The following is a 25,863-nucleotide window of genomic DNA, read 5'->3' on the forward strand; positions in this document are numbered from 1 at the left end:
ACTGGTCTTTTCCGATTGTCCATGGATTGCATCGCATCACACGAAAAATAAAAACATGCTAAATATGGTCACTTGTACGATTCAGTTTCTTGGTTCAAAGTAACTAGAACATTAATATTTCAATGTTGGTCAATGGCAGCAAGAGTTGTTGTTTATGTGATGTGTAAAGTTATGCTGGTGACCGAGGAGGGAACCTATAACAATAGAAATCATTCAGTGCCACTGTAAATCATTGTAAGTGCTTTGAGTCTCCTTTATTGTTAAATGGTACACATTATTAAAACAATTTAATTATCACTTAGATAATGTATTGATATATTTATTGTAATTTTAATTTTTTTTCAGTAATCTTTTTTTTCCACACCAATGTTTGAGAAAATAAAAAAAATGGAAAACATGGAAAAAATGAATCAGATATGTTTGCATTGTTGGATTGATAAACAGAAAGATCCAACTGTAAAACAAAGAACAGCAAATTAATAAGGGGATAAAGGAGTGGTAAACATTTTGCCAACAACATTCAATTCTCAATTCACGGCAAATTCACAAATATTCTTTACTTAAACAAAAAAGCAAGTCATAATAAGTGTTTCAGGTTATGATTTGAAGTGCATGGGTTTACTAAATATATAACTTATAGTCTTATATAATAGGTATCAGAGCAGTTGTAATGTACTTATTATTAAGTACAATGTAGTATACCGTCTTCCTAATTATGCTGAATATGCTTAAATTTTTATGGTACAAAGTATTTACACAGAAAGATTTTGGAATATGGTTAATCGATTCCAAACTGGGGGTGGGGGGGATTTTTGCGCCTTATGTTTCAAGTCGTTGTATGTGATGCACTTTACATAAACATGTAGCTCTGTGTTATGCCCATACAGCTACAGATGTGTAGGTAAGTCAGGAACTGAGTAAGAGTCATATGTCAGATTTAGGGTAAAATAGGTGTTAAGTGCCACAGTTGTTGGATTATATAGGAATCATGTAAGTCAGGTCTTGGGATTACAGACTGCAGTGTAATAAGTACTTCATTTCATACTTATGCTGGGTATGCTTACATGTTATCACCTCATATCCCTGCTGCCAGATACTGCATGTTTACTACAGAAATCCAAATAAAGCATCAACCAAAGTTAGTGTATCAAAATATAAAACTAAAATGAAATAAAAATAAAATACAAGCCAGATTTATAACGACATTTATTTCAATCTCAACTAAAAAAAAGTTCTTGTAAACTCCAACAGTAAAAACATCATTCAATAAAAAATGCAATAACAATGAAAGTAAATAAGGATATACAGATCTATGTTCACATGAAGCAGACAAGGATACGGGGATCAAAGTCCTATTGCATAATGAGAGGTGGGGGGATGAATCTGTACCTACTTTTGCGCACACATTAGAGTCAGATTCTGTACGGCCATCAGGGTGGAGTGAGCGTTTTGTCCAGTTATGAGATGTCTGTCAATGATCACGTGTACAGCATCCATCTCACTATCTGTGGAGAAAAAAGGTGATAGTTTAGTTTATTAAAATTAACGTAAAACTTCATGGTTTACATGTAAAAGCAAACCTTAAGTGAAAATGAATATACACATTATCAGTGTGAACAGACTTATCAATACGAATATATATATGCATTAGATTGTTCACTGTAATCTTGTTTTACTTCAGAGTATATACACATGTACTTTCTCCGTAAGTCGATCTGTATAATGACTGGGCTGGGAATGATAATGTCTGAACTAACCACATTTAACTGTATTTCAAAGGTCATACTAATTGTGTTGTTCATCTATCTGGTTTGATAGGTAAAATGACAGTATACACACTGCAGGACTTAAATGGATCTTATCCATTGCCCAATCAGGCAATGGAAAGAAACTTTAATATGAGCAAGTAAAACTGAAAAATTTATTTATCATATGGCAATTAAATGCTTTCTATAGTTATCTTTAAAATTTCTAAAATGTCTTCATCATGTGCTACACCCCCCCCCCCCTTATTCTTCTATATTCATCTATATATGTGCACAGGTTGAGAGATAAAACAGAAAACAGACAACAACTATTAACCTTCCATGGTAGCTTTCACTTCCATCATGTACTGTATGCTAATTAGGATAATATATACACATTGTTATACTGTTATATTGTCCACCTAGATATTATGAATTGTAATAATCTGTAATCACATAGTTATATTGTCTCCTAGACATTATGATGTGTTATAATCTGTATACACACTGTTATATTGTCTCCTAGACATTATGATGTGTTATAATCTGTATACACACTGTTATATTGTCCACCGTGATCCTTGATAAAATCTTCCACAATGACAGGAAGGGAAGAGAACTCCTGGGTCCTGGCGAGCTCAAACACAGAAGGCTGGACAAAACAACAGTCAAAATCGCTCTTAATAATATCAGTCAGTGTTTACTATCTTCAATCATTTTTTAATTTTCTGAATAACTTTTGACATTTCTGACCCATAAATCTACATCAAAAGATTGATTTTACAATTATGATACTCTCTCTCTCTCTCTCTCTCTCTCTCTCTCTCTCTCTCTCTCTCTGATATACATACCCCAGTCATACTGTAGGTCTTGAATCCCCAGGATTTACCATCGGGTGACATAACACAGCAAAGGGCTGCAACTCCGCTTCCTATTGCACAAATTGGTTCTGAAAGATACAGTTAAAAAATCAAGTCAAATGAGCATGATCGAGATCTTTATTGTTTAAATATATTACATAAGATTTAAAAGATTCACAATTGTTATGTATTATATTACTGTACATTGCATTACAACAAAGAGAATCAAAGAACCACGATGTACATGTGTAACCACTTTATCATGATTTTAGTCCTAGTATTTGGCCACTTAGGATCGAAAAATAGTTTTCAGGATTAAAAAATATGTTTCAAAGGATTTGATGTTAATTAAGGTCACTCAGTAATTTAACACTGTCATGTATTTTACAGGCCTATAGAGATATACATGTAGATGAGGCTGGTCTTGTACTTATGGACCACTGTGCATAAAGGTCAGGGTTATACACTAATGGTAGCCCGCTAGCCCGCTAGCCCGGGACAACTGAAACTTGAAGTCGGACTACCTAACAAGTCATAATGGGTGTCCTGCGGGGCTACTGAAATTTTAAATACCATACTACCACTGAAAGCAATGTGTTAATATATTTAAAATGTAATACATAAATTCAGAATATTCGCTACTGAGATTTTGAATCGTCGGTGTGAGATAACTCGGTCTTTCTACTATGTTATTGTTTTGACATTGTTTTGGTCCAATCGACTTACCACAAATCTTGATTATCAAAGTGTTTGAAACGTTTGTGAATTAACAGAGAATCCAAGCGGTGCACCGACGTAGACAATGGATTTGAGAAAAATATGACATTACTTGGCGGATCAAGAATACCACCGATGGTTCTACCGCTAACTTAACAGGGTGTCAATTTTCATATAAAGATTTGGCAGTCTTATGGGTTCTTACTCTTTAGAATCTCTTTATTCGGGAACAATAGATGGATTTGCATGATAGAAATCTTAAATTGGTACCAGTACTTCTTTTAAGTAAAAATTTGACAGATAAATATAGGTCTATTTGCCTATATAGAATTTGTTTCTTCCATTAAGGTAAACAAAAATCATCTTACTTTTAATTAATAAAGTTACAATTTTTCTCAAAAATTCAGCCAGAATGCAGGAGTTTTTTTTTCCAAAATTGTTCCAGGGGTGGCCCTCAGTAACCCACCCCCCCCCCACCCCCAAGAAGGAGGGAGAAACTCCCTCCCACACCTACCCACCATATCGCTCTGCAACTCGGCTAGCAGTAAGAATTAAAATTTGGTAGCCCTGCAGGCATCCATGCATTTTAAGTTAGTGTCTACCCCTGAAGGTACTCGGGTAGAGGCAACTCATTGAAATTATTCAACTTATTCAAAGTCTATGGGGTTGGATGAGACTGTACAAGCTCTTATAGTCAAAAGTTTAAAGGAGAATGGGAATAAATAAGGTGTTTAAGTACACCTGTACTTACAGTCCACTGTTTCGAATGCTATGGGGTTGGATGAGGCTTTACTCCTGAACTCGTTGAACCAGCGTCTATTGTTGTCATCCTGCTGAACGTACTCCACATTCTTCCCCTGAAACATGACATGAATATTACTTGTTTACATTTTTAAGAAATTAGAGGGGGTGATCTAAACAAGGGTGGAGCTCAAGATGCTTCAATTAGATAATCAACGCTGTTTTACGACTAAGCCAAAGGTTAACCAGTACCTAGCCTACTATATGCACTTTTATGCATGTGATTTCTCTGTAGGCTACATTTGTATGTGATCTGTACATGGGTGACAGAGTCATGAATCAGGAATACAATTCATAGAGTTCATAACATTTACATCTACATCTATATATCAAGATTTATTACTGATAATTCTTCTTTTTTCTATACTAAATACAGTGACAGTTGAATGGCAGTGCTGGTGGTCAGGTGGGAATCGTGGGATTGTTTAAGGAATGTCAGATTCATTTTACTCTATTCTTATAATCCTTCAACGTCCTTCAAGTGTATGAACATTGCATAGAGATAATGGTTACATTGTAGAGCTTACGTGTGGCGAGGCTAGCTGTATGGAGAAGTCGAACTGGCAAGTGTGTAAGCCTGGATAAATGACTGTGCGGATACACCTGTAAACACAGACAGAACAGGATTTACATATACCATGTTCAGACATAAAGTAGTATACACTCTTTACACTAAAATACATTTAACAGCTGTATTCACATACATGTTTATGTTTACATATATTGTAAATAGTGGGGACCCGCCCACTCTTGACCGACAATATTATTGTTTCGAAGCGATACTTCTAAGATAAACACTCGCTACTAAAACAACATTTAACCTTTCCATAGATTATTTTGGTTTGTGTGTTTTCTACAACTGTTACCCAGATTCTCACCTTCAACCGCTGAACTTAAAACCATCAAGCAATGTAGTCTGGGCGCAGACATCTTTCACAAATGGAAACTCGAACCCGACATAAATACATGTAACAATGTGCTGTTGAAAAAATTTATTTAGCACAAGGAGCCGTTACAGATGAGACGTATTTTTAAAGCTCTTACATCTAATAAAGTATTTGGAGTTTAATAACTCCATAAGGTAGAAAGTTAATTTTTGTACGGAACTTTTTTTCGATTTAGCGTATGCTTACTTCTGGTTTCGCTTTCGGTTTGAAACATAATGAATGCTCAGAGCCCATGTTCATTTGACTGGACAGACGGTTTGGAAAAATATCCTGTATACTGTAGAAAGGAGGATGGAGTACAAGGAAAGGATTCAATGGTAAACTGTTTTGTATTGAACACTGTCATTGGAAGTGAAGCCCTCACGATATTTCTGCCACTTGCTTGTACAGTACATCTACAATCTTGTGGTACAATTGAGTGTATTAAAACCTTTGCCCATAGACACCTGACGTTATATATCAAATATATATCCTCTACCTATTAACACGTGTATTATTAGGTAGAGAGTATATATGTTTCATAACGTCAGGTGCATGTATTTTTGTCATACTGAAAAAAGTTTGACTTCACTGAACAACATTAGAAATTTGTTAAGAAAACATGATGTTAATTAATGACATTACTTAACCAACATTTTCATTTTTTTTTTGTCTTAAGATTGTAAATATAGTAAAATATGATATGGATCTTTAGTTTCAGTATGTGAAGCACAACATTCCCGGTCCAGGCATTGATAAGGAGAAATTCCTTCCTGTCTTTACCGGTTGTTCCTGCCATGAGTGTATCAGTGACTGCCCTTGTGTGCAGAGATTTGGCCAGAATTACACTGAAGATGGTCAACTTAAAACTTCTTATCTTGACACAGACGAACACAAAGTGATGGTGGAATGTAACAGTCACTGCAGCTGTTCTAAAACGTGTGTAAACAGGGTCGTACAATGTGGAGTAAAAGTGAGAGTTGAGTTATTCTGGATAGTAAGCAAAGGAATAGGAGTCAGGACTCTGGAAGATTTAGATCCCGGTGCGTTTGTCTGTGAATACGCGGGAGAAATCATCTCGAGTGACGAGGCTAGAAAACGGAGCCTAGCTCAACGGAAAGAAGACATGAATTATATTATAACCGTTAACGAACATTGCAAGAGTGGTGTGATAAAGACTCATGTAGATCCTAGAAACTTTGGCAATGTCGGGCGATTCCTCAACCACAGCTGTGATCCTAACCTAACAATGCTCCCAGTACGGGTTGATACTGAAATTCCATTACTTTGTTTGTTTGCAAAGAGGAAAATAAGCTCAGGAGAAGAGTTGAATTTTCACTACAGACTTTCCTCAGGAGAAGAGAGAACAGTTTATTCGGACATTGATGGAAAAGAAAGTGGCTCAATACCATGTAACTGTGGATCACAATCTTGTCAGGGTTATCTGGTTATCTGCCCTTTGATAAGACACTATTTAATGATTGATGATAAAGAATATACTATAACATGATATATTAATTATCAATAAATTCCAAAGCAAAGAGTTGTTTTTTTAATTTAAATTATATATAATATACCTAGCAGAATTATAAAGCTTGATGTTCAAGTTTTTTTTTAATACTGGATATTTCTAATCTGTCAACTGGCATAAATATTAACAGTATACATGCAGGGTTGTCTCTAAAAATTGAAGTAGAAGGAGGAAATGAAAAAGTAGCAGGGGGTCTGGGGGTCTAGCTTATAGCTACATGTGTTTGAAATGCAATAATAGCTGGGTAATTAAGGCATTATAGGTGGGGGAATTCCCCACCTCCCGGGACTTAGAGACAACCCTGTACATGTATTAAACAAGTTAAGCAATCAATTGTTCTACAAAAAAATATTGCTGTTCATGTTTATTCATAAAAAAAATGATGCACACGTATAAAGTTAACATAAATATAGAATACATTGAAAGCATATCCCCCACAGACTCGATGTAATTAGAAAAAAAAAATTGTCTGAAGTCTAACACTGTGTATGGGGTATTCAAATGCATTCAGTATTTAACTTTGAATTAAACTGAGGTTTTCTGGTTCATGAATGATGTCTAACAATGCTGTTTATCCTTATAAAGTTGCAGTATCAGAACAGATCATCAATGTCAACAAAATTCTAGTTCAACAGCAACTGTATGGTCTAAAATTCCTCCTAATTCAGATTTTCCTGTTGATTTAGAAAAAAATGTCTCCCATTAAAAAAAAATGTGAGTACATGTTTACACATCTTTGCAAAACATCAATGAAGTCAAAACTTTGAACTGCATCTCTATGGTTTTCTTCCAGTAGTAAATGCTGTCTGCTACAAGCTTTGGTGTAAATCAGATTTTCAACATTCTGTCGTGCTATGGGCGGGGATCTAATTCATCCTTGCTATGGGCATGGATCTAATTCATCCTTGCTATGGGCGGGGATTTAATTCATCCTTGCTATGGGCATGGATATAATTCATCCTTGCTATGGGCAGGGATCTAATTCATCCTTGCTATGGGCATGGATCTAATTCATCCTTGCTATGGTCGGGGATCTAATTCATCCTTGTTATGGGCATGGATCTAATTCACCCTTGCTATGGGCAGGGATCTAATTCATCCTTGCTATGGGCGGGGATCATACTTCCTGAAACAGACTGCAGACGCCATCATGCCTGGTGTCAGGCTAGAGTTATCTGCCCTGATGATGGCTCCGTTCTCCAACAGATATCTACAAGTCTCTGACTGCTGACCACCTGCTGCAATGTGTAATGCTGCAAGGAAGAAGTGTACAAACTGATCAAAATGCTCTCAACAGTTGTGTATTGAGTAGTGCTTCACATGACATTAAAGAATTACAAATTACAGGTATTTCATATAGACACATGAAGTAAAATATGATGTTACTAAAAAGTATAATGTTATTGAAAGTTTACTGCTTAAAGAATTGAGATAATCAATGTATGCATATAAAAGTATAGATATATGAATTGCATGTCTTAATATTGTTTTAGAAACCTGTAAATATGAAATAGTTCTGTATAAAACCTTGCTTTGTTGACTGTGTACCTGTTCTACCTTTCGTATCGGTGACGTTGACATCAGCTCCTGCAGACACCAAGTAGGAAATTACACCGAGTTGTCCTTCCTTGAAACAAAATAAAAGTAGTTTGAATTGTATTAATGTTCCCTAACCCTTACTCCACCTCTCCTTACTTTATTTTGACTTTCAATTTAATTTTTGTTCCTTGCAAGCAATACCAGTGGCTTTAGAGAGTTCAGTATTGTAACACTTATTAGTACCTTGGCTTCAACAAACAGTGGCGTGAACCCTTTTGATGACCTTGAGTTGACATCGACCTTTAAGCTTTCCACCAGGAACTTCACCGACTTCAGACATCCCCCCTGGGCAGCCAGGTGGAGGGGTCCCAGGCCGGCATTGTCCTCACGACACAGGTCACCCTGTCAAACCAAACACACTTGATATAATTTGGTGAATATCTTTCCTTGTAAAGAGTTATCATTAAGTATTAATGGTCACTAGTTAAATAGATGTGTTGTTAAACAGACATCAAACTTGAAGATATTAAGATGGCCAGTAGCTGACAAGTGTTTTTAAGTTATTCTTTTTAATCTCGTTAAAATCATGAAACAGTCACGATCACATCAACTTAAAAATGTGAATAGATGGAATTGCACTGTCTGTATAAATTTTGTGAGATGATACCATTTAACCAAAAAAGTCTAAGACTATTGTTAATCTGCTTTTGTGCATGCATAAATTTTCAAAATGTAACTGTACGGCTATATTTAGTTCAGGCTTAACATGTTTCCATACCTTTTGTGTTGAGATGAGAGTTTTAGCGACCTTTACATGATCTGATTTAATGGCATCCATCAGTGGTGTACTTCCTGAGCTGTCCGTGGTGTCCACAGTAGACGGCCCGACGTTTAGCAAGAAAGTCACCACAGAGTGGCAGCCATGTAGAGCTGGAATATACAACCTAGTAAGTGTACCCCACTACAGAGCTAAAGTTACACATAGAGTAAAGAAAGAGGAAATACACAACATAGAGGCCAGCCATGTAGAGCTGGAATATACAACACATCTAGTAGATGTACACAATAAGCCCATTACAGAGCTAGTTACACATAAAGTAGAGAAAGACACTATAAGGTGGCATCCATGTCATTTTAAAACAAACCATAAATGCATTCATGTTTTATAGCATTTACATTCAGTAGACTCAGAGTACACATTTCCCTTTAATCAATTGTTATAAGTACATGTACTGGTATATATAATTTGAATAATGAACTTGTGTTAGGGATCGCAATAATTCACAAAAATCCTTTGTTGAAGTGTATGACTTAGCATTTTATTTTTATTGACCTGTTGTATGTAGCGGGGTCCTCCCGTTCTTGCTGGCAGTGTTCATCACAGTGTTGTTATGATCATACAGAAGGCGGACAATACCCAGGTGTCCTTCCCTGAAAACAAATATATTTTTAATAAAAAAATTACGTTAAAATAAAGAGAGACTGCTACAGTGGTCTACTGGTCTGAGAGCTACAGTACCGATCAGACCAAACCTAACAGAAAGTAAACCCCAACTAAACCCCGGGTTTACTTTGTGGGTTTACTCCAAGTTTAATGGAGTGGACCCAGAGTAAACCCAGAGAGTAAACCCTGATCAGAAATACATGTATACCCCTGAAAGCAGATGCTTCATGTGTATTCGGAATATACAAGGGGCAGGAATTACAGGCAGTAAGATGGTAAAATAAAAGACGGGTCTGCTTCAACCACACTTTAGTGCTTAAAGTTGACCCTAAAAGCAATTCCCATGTAAACCTAAAGTAAACCTTAAGTAAACCCAAAGCAAACCCTGAGTAGACCCAAATTTCCATGAAGCTTAATTCAGGTTAGTCAATTGTGCTGGAGATAGTTAGATTGATCCCTGGCCTTGACAGACCTAATTTGTATATCTTGGATAGCAATTATTCCTTCTTATTTAAGGCAAACAGAGTAAAAAAAAACAATTTAAAGATGCAAGGCTCTCCCCTGAGTTTTTTGAAATGGTGGGCAATTGGCCCTGAGAGCCAAGTATACCTGGGTTTAATTCTAAAGACCTGCATCCGCAGTTAGTAATATATCAAAACTAATGGAAGAACAAATTACAGCCAATCCAATCTGAAAGTAAAATGATCTGTTATATATGGGAACTTAAGAAGGACAACATTTCACAGAGGAACTACATGTAGTATGAGCTACAAACCTGCATGCAATGTGGAATGGGGTCCATCCATCTTTGTTCTTCAGCGATACATTCGCACCAGACTTCAGAAGTTCTTGGATAACCTCAATACTGTCCTTTGTGCAGGCCAGCATTAGAGGTGTCCTGTAATATTAAATATATTCTCAATCTGTATAACTACTTGTACATTGGGTTGGGTATACATTGTTCGTTTCATCAGATTTGTATGGCAATGCTTATCTACCATTCGCCAGTACCCTACGTATCAAATATTGAATAAATTTAATGTTGCGCGGGGGTGTTAGGGAAGCATATGGGTAATTTAGTGTCTTATTTTGACTGTTATATTCAAAATCGTGAAATTAGATAATTATATTGAATAAGATCAAAAACTTAGTATTATCCTTTAAAATAGATGTTAGTGCAATAAAATCGGGTAATACATAACTGCCACATTGGTGCATTATCACGTGACAACTATAAATAGCTTACGTATATTCCTTAACATAAAATGAGATAGAACAACACTACCCCGCGGTTTCAAAAATAAAATAAACATACCAAGTGAAAGCAAAACATCTCAGTTTAATCAAAACCGCTGCTAGAATCCTATGTTTTTCCTTATTAAAAAGTTATTTATCCGGTTCAAGTAAAACCTTCCCAACTTTTATATAGTTTGCACTGAAAACGGCAAATTGCATCAAAACAACACACAACATGGGATTCTAGCAGCACTTTTCAATTTAAGCATTGATCAAACTAACGATACGTATAAAATTTCAAGTTCAATATATACGGGGTAGTGTTGTTCTAGTCGGATTTTCATATCGTAAACAACGACAGAGGAAAGCCTGGCCGAGAAATAAAAGCAAATTTACATACCTTTTAGCGAATGATTGATAAAACTAACATCTCCCCCAGTATTCTTATGTTCAATTCTCAATAAATCACACCACAATACTTTATGAGAGTTCTTAGATTAGTTATATTTTGAATATGTTTACAATGCTTTCCGATAAAATTCACACGACATTCAACTTTTAGTCATGACGTCATCAATGTGTAAATCTACGTAATACAAACTAATTTCTGGAAAAAAATTGTCTTCAGTATTTTTCATTTGTTTTTGATCTACGTTTCATCGCTTAGATATTTGAATATGTACATAATAACTAAGATTTGTGATTTCAAGGAATTACATGTAACTCAGATTCCATATGCTTCCTTAACACCCCCGCGTGGTTTAAGTTATCACAGAGAAAAATGATAGAGTTTATTTGCCAATCTTGGACTCATTCCATGGGAGTTCACATTTACCATCTACAGTTACTCTAAAATCATTGAATAGTCAATCACCTTGGTTCCCAGTCACCGTGGAAATGAGTATCAGTCACAATTTTTCCTGAATTTTTACTATAGTCTGTCCCAAGATATCCTGAATACAGATTTTGCTTAGTTGCTTTATATTTATAAATACCTCAGGGTTCAAATGAATGAAAAATTTCGAAATACAATACTGTACAATACAATGCTAAAAAATGTGATGTCTACGAGGATTTTGTATTTAGTATGATAACGTTGAAAAATTATGTGATCTATTCCGAGTGTATTCCGAATGGAGAAAAGATGTAAACAATCTCCGTAAGGAATCTGTTTTTGTTCCAGTGAATTTTTCCGAGTGAAAGATAATAATGTGTCGATGAAATTATCTTGGAAATTATCCCTTTCAACTATTTCAATTCAAATGCACTTCTTTCACAGGTATGTGTATTTTTATTAAAAATCGTCCAAATGTGCTGCATAAATATCTTGGGACAGATTATTAACAATCACCATGGTTACTGGGCTCTGACCCACTCGGTACCATGGTCTCTGGGTTTACACTAGATAGAATGTTCTATCGTTAAAATGACAGATGTCCTATGGACCCGGTTTAACGATAGAATTCATCCCATATACTCGCTTCGTAGCAAATAAAAAAATTATATCGCGCTGTATTTCACCTAAATTTTCATATGATTGGTCTCAAATACCTACAATGTTGCTCTTTTAGAATCTGATATTACCACATTAACTGTTTTTGCAACGAAACCACTGCCACTTTTAACATCACGTTTGAAAATTCGCTGTTTGTGGTCGCCATGTTAATGATAAAATCCGAGACATTCCGAGTGCGATTTCCGACAAAATGGCAGGCAAATTCAAACGTGTATTTTAACAAAATGCCTTGGTAAGACTCATGAAATGGATATTTTGAGGAATAAACTACATATGCATGTTCATTAAGGTTTGTTATGTATAAAAATGTGATTTTCCCCTGCAGATTATTTTTAATGGACTTAAAATTGACACGAAGCTGATCCGCTTCACGGCTGCTACATTGCAAGTATATGGGACGAATTCTTACTGTGACCTGAGCGTAGCCTTGTCACGGTAAGATTATTCTTTCTAGGTTTATACACTCACCAATCAGCCCTCTTTAGGCTGTCCACCTGCGCCCCGAACTGGAGTAATATCGGGTGGACGCATTCCAGTTGACTCGCTTGAGCGGCCTCGTGTAAGGGTCGCTTGCCGTCAAGGTTGGATTTTTCCACATCGGCACCGGAGAGTAACAGGTGCTCCACGAGAGCCGCATGGCCACATCTTGCAGCAATGTGCAGGGCAGTGTCTCCTGATTTTTCGTACGACGTATTCAGCGGAATTTCTGGGTTCTTAAAGTAATCTAAGTCACCATGTTGAGCTGCTTTGAAAAGATCATCTGTCATAACAGAGTGTGGTATGATTCTTGAGAAAGGAACAATGCAAGTATTGACCAAGTTCGCACCAATCTTTCAAATTTTATCGGAAATAAAAATAGGTCGGTTTGATGAAAAACCGAGCACTGTAGCTACCATTTTCCCGGTTTGTCATCTAACTGAATTTGAGAATGTGTACCTACATATTATAGGTTGCACACCACTATTAATTTTTACTATATATTCTTACCAAAGTTACGCAACTTTAGATACGGGTAGCGAGTTTAAAACAAACTTCTGGGAAAATTCTTCTTTGCAACTTTTTTTTGGTGCGAGAAAAGGTGGGGGCAGGCCCCCCCCTGCCCCCCCCCCCCCCAACAACGTGCCTGCTCTTTTGGAATTAAGTGGACAGAATGTAGGCTATGTTTGTCCACCTCTCGAAAAAAAAATAATTATAACCCTGTGCTTCGTTTGTCTGCTAAAACAAATGGTACATAGAGAAGATGAATAATATTGAATATTTATTGAACGATTACTATCTTATAATGGAGCCCTGCTCCAACATCAGAATCACCGACCCTGTAGCCATAACTTGGTAGAAGCCTCCTCATTTATAATCAGCATGTGCTTGTTTATCCACTGATTGTCCAACAGTTGACAAAGAAGATTTTGTTAAAAAAAATATGAAATGTAAAAGTTTTACCCCAAAACATTATATGGCCCCTGGGGATGGTAGTCATGAATTGCACAATTTATGCTCCACTATAAAATATATTGTATAAACTACAAAAAGAATATATTATTATACGATTTATTAAGTAAAAGAATTCAATCACATTTTTATAAATATTGTGCCCCGAGAGGTTTTAACCGCATTTAATGTCTGCCTATAGCATGTCAGGATGTTGTTTGATCAGCACATGAAAGATTAACGATCTAATATATATATAAAGACTAACTGACGAAATAACTTATGAGTGAGCATTCACAATTTAATTAGAATTAGATCCTTCACGCTCCTGTCAAATACGGTTGCGTGAAGGATATAATTTTAATTAGATTGCAGGCACATAGCATCGTTTTTGAAAGTGTGTGTTTGTGTGTGTTGGGGGAGGGGGGGGGGGCAGCAGACTCATAAAAAAAAAGGGGGTGGGGGGGGTAAAAAAAAAAAGGGGGGGGGGGATGTTACCAAAATCCTGAAAATCCTAATACGTTGGGGGGGGGGGGGTATACTTTTAATCTTTATTTTCAATTTAATTTTTACAGGGTCACAGAAAAGTGGGGGGGGGGGGGGCAACTCCATGTAAATTCAATTTTTTGAATGTAAAAAGAAAAATCTTTGCTGCGTGAAAAAGTGGCTGCCCCCCCCCCCCCGATGCTACGTGCCTGCTATTGATCATACTTAGCTGTTTCCTGCATCCCCTCTACCCCACCCCCATCCCCGATGCTACGTGCCTGGATTGGGGCATTCATAACTAACGTTATATATATGTTGCAATATTTACTGGTACATGTATATATATTGCAAGACTCAGATTGACAAAAAAATGTCGCAAAATAAACTAAATTCTTGGTTTGTCTATTTGAAAAAATCCATAATTTGATAGTACATTACGGATTCTTAAAGATATAATTGCAGGTAATCGGATAAAACCTATCTATGCTTCAATTATTTACATGATTTATTACTTGTATTTAATCAGGGGCGAAACATCTCAGAGCACGTGTGTAACGAGGGCGAAACCACCCAGTTCCTCTTATATAGAGACAGAGGACCAGTCAACAGACAGACAGAACAGACGACAGTAGACGTGAGTAAGTCCGCTGATACTAAAACAAGTCCCACGGGGAAAACAAGTCCCACGTAAGTCCCACGTAAGTCCCACGGCAAATGCAGCTATATATCGATATAATTATGATTGATTATGATTAAATGTGATAAAATAATTATAATTCACACAACAAAATATTTTTATAAGCTTTTATTACGGATTTATCGACGAAAAATCAAAGATGTTGGTAAAGGTAGATAACTCGTACGTAGAATTCATACGGTAGCAGAAGAAATCTATATGCCCGCCGTTTAATTGATGGATAATTTTAATTTTCTCCAACAAAATAAAATCTAATAGCAGTAAAAAGTTGACTTTATATTCATTAATTAACACAAACTAAGTAAAAATCAGGTAAATAGACAACTCATACGCAGAATGCATTCGCCCGCCGAGAAAAGAGCACTCCTGCTGCTTACCTGATGGGTTATTTTAATGTTTTATATTTTCTAACTTAAAAATGATCATATCAATAAAAAAAATTATTATGCCTTCACTGAGGCTTTTATGATAAATTATAATACAGTGAAAGATTTAAGAACTAGTCTATACGAAACACACAAGCCTGAAGGAATGTACATGTGTACGCTTAAATTACCCTTGTCGAATACCTACCTATATTAATGGATATGATTTTTTCATTACCTTAGTGTTTTTTTTAATCAACTGTACGTACGAGGGTTGTTAGAAAACTTCGCGGACAGTGATTTACGGCAAAATTACTGTGAACTTTGTAGGATGGCGTATTTTTATTAAATGACTACCATTTGAAAATAAGTATGCAAAAAATCATGTGAATTTTATTTTTTTTCCCAAAAGATACAGCGATTTTTACTTTGCGTGAATTAGATTTACGGAGCAACATTTCATATTTCCACGAAGTCAGGTGACGTCAAACAACTGAAAGTCAAACATGTTACTCTTTTTCAAAGTGAACACCTTTCAGTTCCACACACTTTTTAAGATATTTAACCGATTTATAAAATGCACGTTCATACCATTATTTGTCAAGCATTTGTATAATGCCTTTTGTGCCATATCGTAGATCATTTAGGTCCAAAAATTTCTGTCTACACAGTTTCGACTTCAGATGAGGTAAATAAGCGAAATCTATAAGTGCAAGATCCCGGCTGTATGGGGGGGGGGGGGGGGGGGAGGGGTGCTGCAAGGGCTAAAAAAAACCCAGTTTTTCCATCTTTTAACCTCTGTGATTCAAGTTGTAAACGTTTTTCCTATAAAAAAAAATAGTAGCATTCATATATGAACCCTTTGGTCTCCATCGGAGATTTTCCTGCGTGCATACAAAATTAAATGACGGCCCGGTGCTCCAAGATGTCCATAAATATAACAGACGTCAAAGTTTTTGACTCATTTTTCAAGCGTTGTTCGTCCAAGTTCGGCGATAAAACGGTCAGAAATTCTTCAACTTAAAACTTTCATAAATTGACCCTCATAAGTTATTGTGATGTCATATGAAATAAATAAAAATAAAAAATATTTTTATGCACTTCAACGGTACATTTTCTTAATAAGGAAAAATGCGTACAAAATATAAAAAATTTAAAAAAACCTGACATGCTCCGTGAAGCATATTCATCAAATAATTAAGCTGTATATTTTTTATGGTGCATTTAAAACAAACAAAACGTTTCATATTTCTTAGAAAATAAAAGTTAAATCTGAAAAGTTTCGCTAGTATCATGTAAATAGTCCGCTCACAAGTCAACTTGTCCGCGAACTTTTCTAATAACCCTCGTATACATGATTATTATTAATATTAAAACGTAATAAAAACCATCCGTTTATCCAGAATATTTTTGAGGGGTATATTCAGGTTTGTTAAGGGAGGGGATCGAGGAAATTTAAGAAATTTAATTTGTTCCACGGGGGCGGAACTCCAACTCCCCCTCCCCCACCCCCGAATCCCATCTAGATTCAGCTCATGAAAAGTATGTGATCGAAAATCATCTACAAAGCCAAAGAAAAATTCTTACATCTTCTCCAAGTTTTTCAAGATGTAAACAGTTACTAACATTGTACAGAACTGATTGTGTATATACGAAAATGTGCGTGCACTTTGCTTTAAACGTATATTCTTTCTCCATATAAATTTACTTAAATTATGAATTTTGGAGAACAAATAATTATAAAATCTGGAATGCTTACACAAGTACGTTAGCCTGTTCTTTTTCATTTCTAGATCTAAGACTTTCACTGCCTAGTTCACTAAACTATATGTAAATCTTCAAGTCCTGATTTTGTTTCTAAAAACAAACATTACATACGTCATTTATAAGACTGTAGCAAAATTTTACATTGCATGATATCAGTGTAACGAATGTAACCGGGTATATTTTGGTTTCAATTTTCAATGGAGGAAAAAAAAGCACCCGGTTCTATGTTTAACGTTGTAAAATGATTCAACTCAATGACATGGCAATCTTCTTGGTTAATATATGTCTGGTATGTTTCGTAAATAATAGTGAATTATACTTTCCTTTACAAAAACAATTTTGTTTTTCTGTATTTTATAAGCTTCTCGAAGATAGTAACACACGTTTAAATGTTTATGGTTATGAATGTACTATAGAAATTATACTTAAGTTTGACTAGTTAAAACACTGATGGCTTATAATATTTTTTGATTAAGTGTTCAGTGTAAGTGTACATGAGATATATAAAGATTGAGTGTTATTCGTCTTCAATTTCATATAGATTACGTAAAGATTACATATAAGTTTTAATTGGGTGTCAGAAACTCTGATAATTCTGTTGCATGTAGCGACCTTGCTCTATCAACGGGAATAATAAAAGTGGACTGCATAGTATTTTGAAACATAACTTTTTTGTGTTTCGTAGATCTACATTTGAGAGAGAGAGAGAGAGAGAGAGAGAGAGAGAGAGAGAGAGAGAGAGAGAGAGAGATGGTGTGGGGGCTGTGTACACGTTGTGCTTCACGGTCGTCTCCCAATATACAGGTAGGTAAAGGTCTATTGTTTCTTAAGCGACAAAAAACCGTTCAATTCACACAGAATATACAAGAAACTAACACGTGTATATATACACGTGTATAGGTAGAGCCAACGATTACCAATCATCTTTGGACATGTAGCCCCCCCCCCCCCCCCCCCAAATATTATAGTAAAGTAGTAAAGGAAATAATGAGCAAGTTATTTTGTAATTAGTAAATGATTTATAGAGATAAAAAAAATACATTAATCAACTTGTTCGTGTTCAGATTGTGGTCCCGCTTCTTCTTTTTTTTTCTTTTCTTTTTTTATACAAAACTCTGCGTGTAACCGTTTGAGGGAAAGTGAAGTGATAATTGTTTGTCGTATGAAAAACATATACACATGTCAATAAATAAATGTATATACATTAAAAAATCAATAATATTTGGTAATGCAGCCATGCATTATTCTTGCATTATTCTTGACTTTCTTTTATCAGGGACGTATATACGTCCCTGTTTTTATCAAATGTAAAACATTTCTCGACCTTCGATTCATTCTGTTCAGTGTGATTCATTAAAATTGTCGGAATGACATTTTGCTTTTCGAACATTTAGAATGTGAATGTTGCAGTGGAACTCTTACCGACTCGCTACAAAAATATTAAAATATGTCTATCAGTTTGAAAATGATTGATATATTGGCACAGATTTTTTGTGCATGTCCTATAGCTATTTATTTATTTTCCTACACATTCAATCCCGTTTGCTTGATAGTTTTCTCTATACATGTATTTTAATTGTATTGAAAATATACATGTACTAGAACAGTTAAACGCAGGTTCAACTACATATATGTATATATATAAGTATTTTTCTCTCTCGATGTTTGTATGGTTTTTCCGTTCATGAAGAGAGAAAGAAAGAAAGAAAGAAAGAAAGAGAGGTGGAGGATGGAGAAGACAGAGAAAGAGATGAAGTGAAAGAAGGAGGGAAGACAAAGAAAGAGAGAAAGAAATGCATGTTTATAAATTTAATATGTATACAAGTACATACTTGTATACATATACGCTTGTGTGATTCTAGCTGTTATTATGAATAATTCGATAAAATAAGAAGTCGAAAACATTTATTTCAGTAGAAAGTTACTTTTAACATATGTATAGATTTCCATCGATTTCCGAATAAATTGGGGGAATATAATGGAAATTTCGAGAAAACAGCTTGATTCCTTCAGCAAACAACTATATATTTATACTTGTTTTCAAAGCCTTCTCTTTTATCATAAGGGTTTCGAAAAATATGACGATCTCTGCTGGTTTCTATTTGTGAAACACGATTTTTCATTCATCGTGTAGAAAAACACATTTAAAACCGAGTTGGTCTTTAGACCCAAAGATCGTGGAACAGTCTCGTGAACGGTAAACTGCCGTAGACTAGAATGCATGTTCTTGCTGACAAAAACAATTTGATAACAATACATCTATATGTTAGTATAACTCATGAACTTCCATCAAATATTTATTTCAGTCATCATTCTTTTTTCTTTTCTTTTTTTTTTGGAGCAGATGCAAGATTTTTTCTTTTACTTTTAGGAAGATTTTTACCACTAACAGACTTTTCATGAGCTGATCTAGATAGGATTCGGAAGATAGGGTGGACCCCCCCCCCTTCGGAAAAAAAATCAAATTTCGTAAATTTTCATCGTAAAGTGACCAAAAATATGCCTCGACCCCCTCCCCCGACAAACCTGAATACCCCCCCCCCACCCCCCAAAAAATACCCTGAATGAACGCATGAATTTACTGGGTGGGTTTAAATACAAAATTTACACATGTCGGAAATTTTGTATTTACACCCACCCAGTAAATTCAAAATTTACAACATGACAGTTCTTAGAGAGAACAGAACTGGGTCAAACTTAAAAGGAGTGATATATATACGGACTATATAAAACTCGTATCACCCAACTTCATGTAATATAATAAATTAATCACAGCAATAAGTAAACTTCTCTTCTGAACATAATATAAGGCAAAATGTTAACTTTACAGCCATCTGAAATAATTTACAAATAAAATGACATAACTATAAATGGCAGGCGTACATTTTAAATCCACAGTCGTAAGAATTCTGTGTTAGAGATTTCCCTTTACTTTTAAGTCATTCGCGCTTTTTTTTTCTTCTAAATTTGCGTAAAGAAATTAATAATTTTATCTATGCATTTTTTAGTACAATGAAATAAAAGACTAACATACAAAAAAAAAAAAAAAAAATACAATAAAAAAATAGCAATTAGTTGTTTAGATTATGGATTCTGCGTAATTTTTTTTTTACTTTCATGATTTTTACTAATTTAGTGAGTGTTAATCAATAAATGTGGTATTTTTTTTTTTATCAATATTAATATGATCATTTTTTAAGTTAGAAAATAAAAGTAAAACATTAAGATCGCCCATCAGGTAAGCGGCAGGTGTGCTCTTTTCTCGGCGGCGAATGCATTCTGCGTATGTGTTGTCTACTTACCCAACTTTTACTTAGTTTGTGTTATTTAATGAATATAAAGTCATTTTTTTTTATTGCTATTAGATTTTATTTTGTGAAAGAATATTTGAATTATCCATCAATAAACGGCGGGTATACAGATTTCTTCTGCTGCCGTATGAATTCTACGTACGAGTTATCTACCTCTACCAACATCTTTGATTTTTCGTCGATAAATCCGTAATAAAAGCTTATAAAAATATTTTGTTGTGTTAATTATGATTATTTTATCACATGTAATCATAATCAATCATAATTATATCGATATATAGCTGCATTTGCCGTGGGACTTATGTGGGACTTACGTGGGACTTGTTTTCTCCGTGGGACTTGTTTTAGTATCACCCGAGTAAGTCGGAGAAAAACTAGGTCTGGAAGAAGAGATATAGAGACCTACACATCAGGGAGTTTAATTTTATATAACAACTCATAAGATTGGAGTCACAAAAGTGTTCTTCCGATCACACAAATATTATAACATCAATTCATATGTCAAACGAACTGTTGAAGTTCATAAGCCAGACTTCATTTCTGTCGGCTAGTACATGTATGTGTATCATGATAACGTTACTCATTAACCTTTTCAATTTAACTAAGATGAATTAGATTATCTTTACTGTCCTTTAACAATTAACTATATGTAGCACAAAGTATCATGCGCGGATCCGGGGGGGGGGGGGGGGGGGGGGTACGAGGGATATTTTTTGGCAGCGCTTAAGGTCAGACGACACGTTTCTCAATTTTAGATAACTTTTTCCAGGAATTTGTTAATGGTTTACTACTACTTTGACAAGCTTTCTTGCAAAAAATTAGGGTACCTTACCAGGCATTTCTGGAAAATACTAGAGTATGCAATTTCCTATATAATCTTCTTGAAAATACACTTGAATTGCTGATATAAAGATAAATACATCTACAGCACAGCGAAATTCACTAAATAAGAAATATAACTCCGCCGGGGCGGGGATTTGAACTCACGACCTCTAGAACCTATACGCTTCTGGCAGTGATTGGCCACGGTTCTAACCACTCGACCATGTACAAATATAACCAAATTCAAGTAAATTTTGATCATTTTTAAAGTAATTATAAAATTAATGTTTTTTATTGGAACTCTTTATTACGAGGAGATACAAAAAAGAATCTCGAGGAACGTGTCGTCTGACCTTAACGCTTGTTTCATACAGGAGGTGTTCTATTGTGTATAGAAAATAGACCTCCTGTCTAAAACAGGCGCCTGTGGATATTTTCGGTAATTTCACTATGTATAAATAAGAAATGAAAAAAAAACCGAAAAGGGGATGTTTCGGACCCCAATCCCCCCACCCCGATCAGCGCATGATGTATTGAATCTCGTTTTGGGGTTACCCGGAAGTTTTATTTAAACCAATCACGTGATTTTTACAGGCTGCCAGGGAGAACCATCAACAAGGAAGTGTAAACAAATGGTAAACATTAAAGATATGTCGCCATTTTAGAGCTAAAGGCTTCTATAAAGGTGTGTATAGTTCCTTAAATGCGTTAATTATTGTCAACTGTTATTTTCTGATTGTTGAAAATTAAAATCTAATGCTTTTAATCTTTAATTTGTTTCCATTGAGTATAAATGTTCTATATCAATGAATATTGCTGAAATGTATAGGCTTACTTTAATTGAAAATCAATGAAGAAAATATGAACAGATTTTTTGTTTGAATAACAAAAATGGACAAAAACAGCAACCTGTAGCATTTTTAGGTCACCTGAGTCACTCAGGTGACCAATTGCAGTTGGTCTTCGTCGGTCGTCATGTGGTGTGTGTCGTCCGTCGTGCATGCATGACACTGTCTGCATTAAATTAACAACAAATTAACTAATTTTAAAAATCTTTTCTACACCCATACATACATGTATGAGGGAAATGCATGGTCATGATGTACATGAAACCCTCTACCAAAATTTTAAAATTCATTGCCCCTGGGTCAGGGGTTCAGACTCTAGGGTGGGGCCAAAATGACCATATTATAAAAATGTATTACATCTTAGAAAATCTTCTTCTTTAATCTCATATATATATATATATATATACCGGTATATATATATTAGTTTTGTTAAAACTAAATGCATGTTTATGATGTCCATGAAGTATTTTACCTAAATTGTGTAATTCTTGACCCCTGGTGAGAAGTTTGGGTCCTAGAACGGGGCCAATATAGCCATATAGTGAAAATGTATTAAATCTTAGAAAATATTCTTCTCCAACACATATGGGGGAAAAACTAAATGCATAGTTACTCATAAACTCCTCTGCCTAAATTGTGAAGCTCATGACCCCTGGGTCAGAAGTTCAACCCGTAGGTGGGGGAAGGGGGCGGCAATATGGCAATATAGAGTTAATGCATATTGTGTTTTAAATTCTTCTTCTCTACTCTCACACATCTGTATGACAAACTGACTTAGTAAATATGTTAACTAGGATGTTCTCTACTAAAATTATAAATTTCATGTCCCCCGGAGTATGGGTTTTGACTGTAGGGCCTAAGTGGATGTTTAGTGTAAATGCATATAATGTTTAAAAATTATTTTCTCTACTCCCACTCACCTGTAAGGAAAACTGAGTTCATAATTTTTTAGACCAGGAAGACCACTATGAAAATCATAAATTTCATGTCCCCCGAGGTAGGGGTTCTGACTCTAGAGCAGGGCCAAAATAGTCATATAGTGTTCAAGCATTTAAATGTTTAAGAAAATAGTCATCTTTACTTCTGCTGATACTGAATAAAAGCTGACTGCATTATTATAAAGAAGGAAAAAAAGCCATCTATCATTTTTTTTAATTTCATGTCTCCAAGTGAAGGGATTTGAATCTAGGGTGGGGCCAAAACTCTCATCTAGTGTATAGGGTAGAGGTTCTTAATGCAAGGTATGGCCAAAATGGTCAATTAGTGTTAATATATATAATGTTTAAAAAAACATCTGCTGACACAAAATAAAAACTGACTGCATATTTAGAAAAAAAACCTTTAAGCTGTCAGCTTTAATGATATATCATATCACCTACATATACATGTAAGGCAAGGGTTATGGCTGAGGTGGGCTTATAAATTTGTCTTATTATTTTATTCTGCTCAGGAATTTCTATGAAAGAAATAAGCAAATTCACATATTTAAAAAAGAGAAAGAATGAAGCTGTCTATCAAAGTTAAGACACTGTAAAACCATATGGAAAGATTTCAGTTTATCTGTGAAAACATATGCACATAAAACATATCTTGAAAGTTAACAAATATGGGGAAATTATTTTATATCAGAATCTTGCATCTTTTCAATATCAGGTCATGCACTCTATTATGATTGTAACTTTTTTGCAGAAGTTATAGGTTTCATTGTCCTTTTTGAAAGATTTCAGGCAGGGAGGTGGTCTGTACAATATTATCTATTATGAGATTTTTATGAAGACAAAATTAATGCACTTTTTAGAACTCACATTCATATATTTACATTTTCCAGTGTCTTTGCCTGTGATAAAACTACATATCAATTTTGTACTATATAACTAATAATACAAATGACGCCAAATCGAGGTGCCAGCAGGGTTTGCTTATTTATATTTAAGGTCTTCCGTTTCCAACGGAAGACCTTACTATTATTCTGAAAAATTTTCAAATTTCTTATTAAGGTCTTCCGTTTCCAACGGAAGACCTTATTGTTATTGCTTTGTTTCTTTTTCCCTTTTATTAGGGTCTTCCGTTTCCAACGGAAGACCCTCTTGTTATTCTTCGGTTTCTTTTTAGGGGTTGAAATTTTGTTGCTTTTTGTATTATAACCTTTAAACTAAAAATATTTTGTTAATACATATAGAACAAAAGTTGTTTAGAATAACGAGAGCTTTCATTTAAAATTAAGAAAAAAGGGCTGGCCCCTATAATTAGGGGTCAGCAGCTCATACACGTATTTTTCTGATAGCAAAAATCGTTATCATTTTATGAAAAAAAATTAATTCAGTTATTGTTAATATATTAAATAATGTCATTTGGTATCAAATTAAACAAGTTCTGTGCTATATTTTTTTCAAATTTCATAAAACAAATATGTGAGAATCGTACATGAACGAGTTAATATGTCTACCTAGACACACAAGCGAACAAATGCCACATTAAGGCCCAGGCATTTACTGCATTACGTTGTGTTGCGTCTTAGATAAATTGTTGTGATTCAATTTCATTTTTTTCATCTATATCATTTATGAATTCAATGAACACACATTATTTAAACGTTCTATGTGCAACTATTTGTCGGGGCGCCCCTGTTTGTAACCCCCGCGCGCGCGCCAAATGTAAACAGTAACGAACGGCATTGTAGAAAAGAGAGAGCCGTAATGCAGAAGAGAAGTTGTGTATTCTTTCGGTGTACACATGCATTTTCAATTTACTGTGAAACATATGAACATGCACAGGGAACAATACTACATATTTGTTTAAGGAGGATATTTTTCTCGTGTGAATCGTTTACGAGGAAATTTTGACAGCCACACTTCTGTCGACGATCAGCCGTTGATAAGCTACGAGTAATAAAGGAGAAAAGATGGACATTAAAGTGTGTGATTTATGTGGATGTTACTGAAGAAGGTGAGGCTTTTACTCCTTTTAAAGTTTCTTGTTAACTGGTTAAAATTTAGTATATAGTATAGATGTACATGTAAGTACGTGCACACTGTTATATGTTTTTGTTATGGTGTGGGTGTTTGTTTACTAACGTGTAATTTTTACATGTTTCATGGATGATGGAGACTCGCTCGAGGTTCATGGGGGACTGGAAAGGGTAACTTAATTTATCTATTTAAAAAAATAACAGATTGTGAATTTTCAACTCAAAATTCAAAGCAGGGTCTAATTAGAAACATATCATATATTTTTGTGCAGAAAACTCCAAATGTAGTCATGAATACCCTGTAGACATAACTTCAAGTAAATAAAATTGTATACTTCAGACTTCAGAATTAAAACATGACTTTAATATCTTTATGATGCCAATCATTGTATCATTAAAGAGGTTTAGCAGACCAACGGGTACCCGGTACATGTACTTGTACATGTAGGTTACAAGTTAGAACTATGCCTACCATTCTACCATTTCACATAATTTTTCTTGTTTAGCAGTTATGATGTGTACTTAAATTGTCCTTGTTAATGTTTTAAATGTAATTTTTTATTCTCTTTTTTTAATCTGACTACTGGCAGTACTGGCGTGCAATCAGTTCTCGCCGAGGACCATTTCTCGCTGGTGCACTGTTATTTCGTATTTTCGTATATAATTTTATGTGTTGATAAAATGACGTAACAATGCACTGGTGAGAAATGGTACTCGGCGAGAACTGATTGCACGCCAATATTGATTAATTACAGACAAAAACTGAAGGTTGCGAGTGTTATTTTTTATTGAACAACATTGTTTAAAATAATTCTTTATATATGTGACGATCAGACCAGTTTGAATACCAGTGCCA

At 35.0% G+C, this 25,863-nt stretch overlaps 5 protein-coding genes across 5 annotated transcripts in view; 2 read left to right on the top strand and 3 right to left on the bottom strand.

The window, feature by feature from the left end:
* Positions 1 to 60: 60 nt before the first annotated feature.
* On the bottom strand, positions 61 to 5,068 carry LOC105339264 (glutamine amidotransferase-like class 1 domain-containing protein 1). The gene is given in 10 exon segments (XM_066083427.1): positions 61 to 194; positions 1,065 to 1,107; positions 1,394 to 1,505; positions 2,304 to 2,397; positions 2,597 to 2,694; positions 3,130 to 3,188; positions 4,055 to 4,179; positions 4,651 to 4,679; positions 4,682 to 4,726; positions 5,002 to 5,068. Coding segments are annotated over 9 exon segments (651 nt in total). The 5' UTR covers positions 5,054 to 5,068; the 3' UTR covers positions 61 to 194; positions 1,065 to 1,070.
* A 182-nt stretch (positions 5,069 to 5,250) lies between these two features.
* Positions 5,251 to 7,266, top strand: LOC105328549 (probable histone-lysine N-methyltransferase set-23). Its single transcript, XM_066083428.1, has 3 exons — positions 5,251 to 5,387; positions 5,765 to 6,461; positions 7,166 to 7,266. Exons 1-3 carry the CDS (start codon positions 5,286 to 5,288, stop codon positions 7,264 to 7,266), a joined length of 900 nt encoding a protein of 299 aa, XP_065939500.1. The 5' UTR covers positions 5,251 to 5,285.
* The window catches only part of LOC136275110 (ankyrin repeat domain-containing protein 16-like), a 92,841-nt gene continuing 73,982 nt past the window's right edge, over positions 7,005 to 25,863 (bottom strand). Inside the window, exons 5-7 of the mRNA XM_066083429.1 lie at positions 8,363 to 8,521; positions 8,129 to 8,207; positions 7,005 to 7,833 (exon numbers count right to left, since the gene is read on the bottom strand). Of these exons, the coding sequence (XP_065939501.1) occupies positions 7,685 to 7,833; positions 8,129 to 8,207; positions 8,363 to 8,521 (387 nt within the window). The 3' untranslated portion in view covers positions 7,005 to 7,684. The remainder of the gene's footprint in view (positions 7,834 to 8,128; positions 8,208 to 8,362; positions 8,522 to 25,863) is intronic.
* LOC136274963 (ankyrin repeat domain-containing protein 16-like) lies at positions 9,155 to 13,288 on the bottom strand. Its single transcript, XM_066083102.1, has 3 exons — positions 12,784 to 13,288; positions 10,339 to 10,461; positions 9,155 to 9,550 (listed from the first exon to the last, which is right to left on the bottom strand). The coding sequence occupies exons 1-3, from the start codon at positions 13,080 to 13,082 to the stop codon at positions 9,445 to 9,447; spliced, it is 528 nt and encodes a 175-aa protein (XP_065939174.1). The 5' UTR covers positions 13,083 to 13,288; the 3' UTR covers positions 9,155 to 9,444.
* The window catches only part of LOC136269630 (E3 ubiquitin-protein ligase TRIM71-like), a 42,884-nt gene continuing 38,589 nt past the window's right edge, over positions 21,569 to 25,863 (top strand). The window contains exon 1 of the mRNA XM_066083070.1: positions 21,569 to 21,876. The gene's annotated coding sequence lies outside the window, so the exon portion shown is untranslated. The remainder of the gene's footprint in view (positions 21,877 to 25,863) is intronic.

Source organism: Magallana gigas, chromosome 4 (assembly GCF_963853765.1).
Source record: "Magallana gigas chromosome 4, xbMagGiga1.1, whole genome shotgun sequence".
Taxonomy (NCBI): Eukaryota; Metazoa; Mollusca; class Bivalvia; order Ostreida; family Ostreidae; genus Magallana; species Magallana gigas.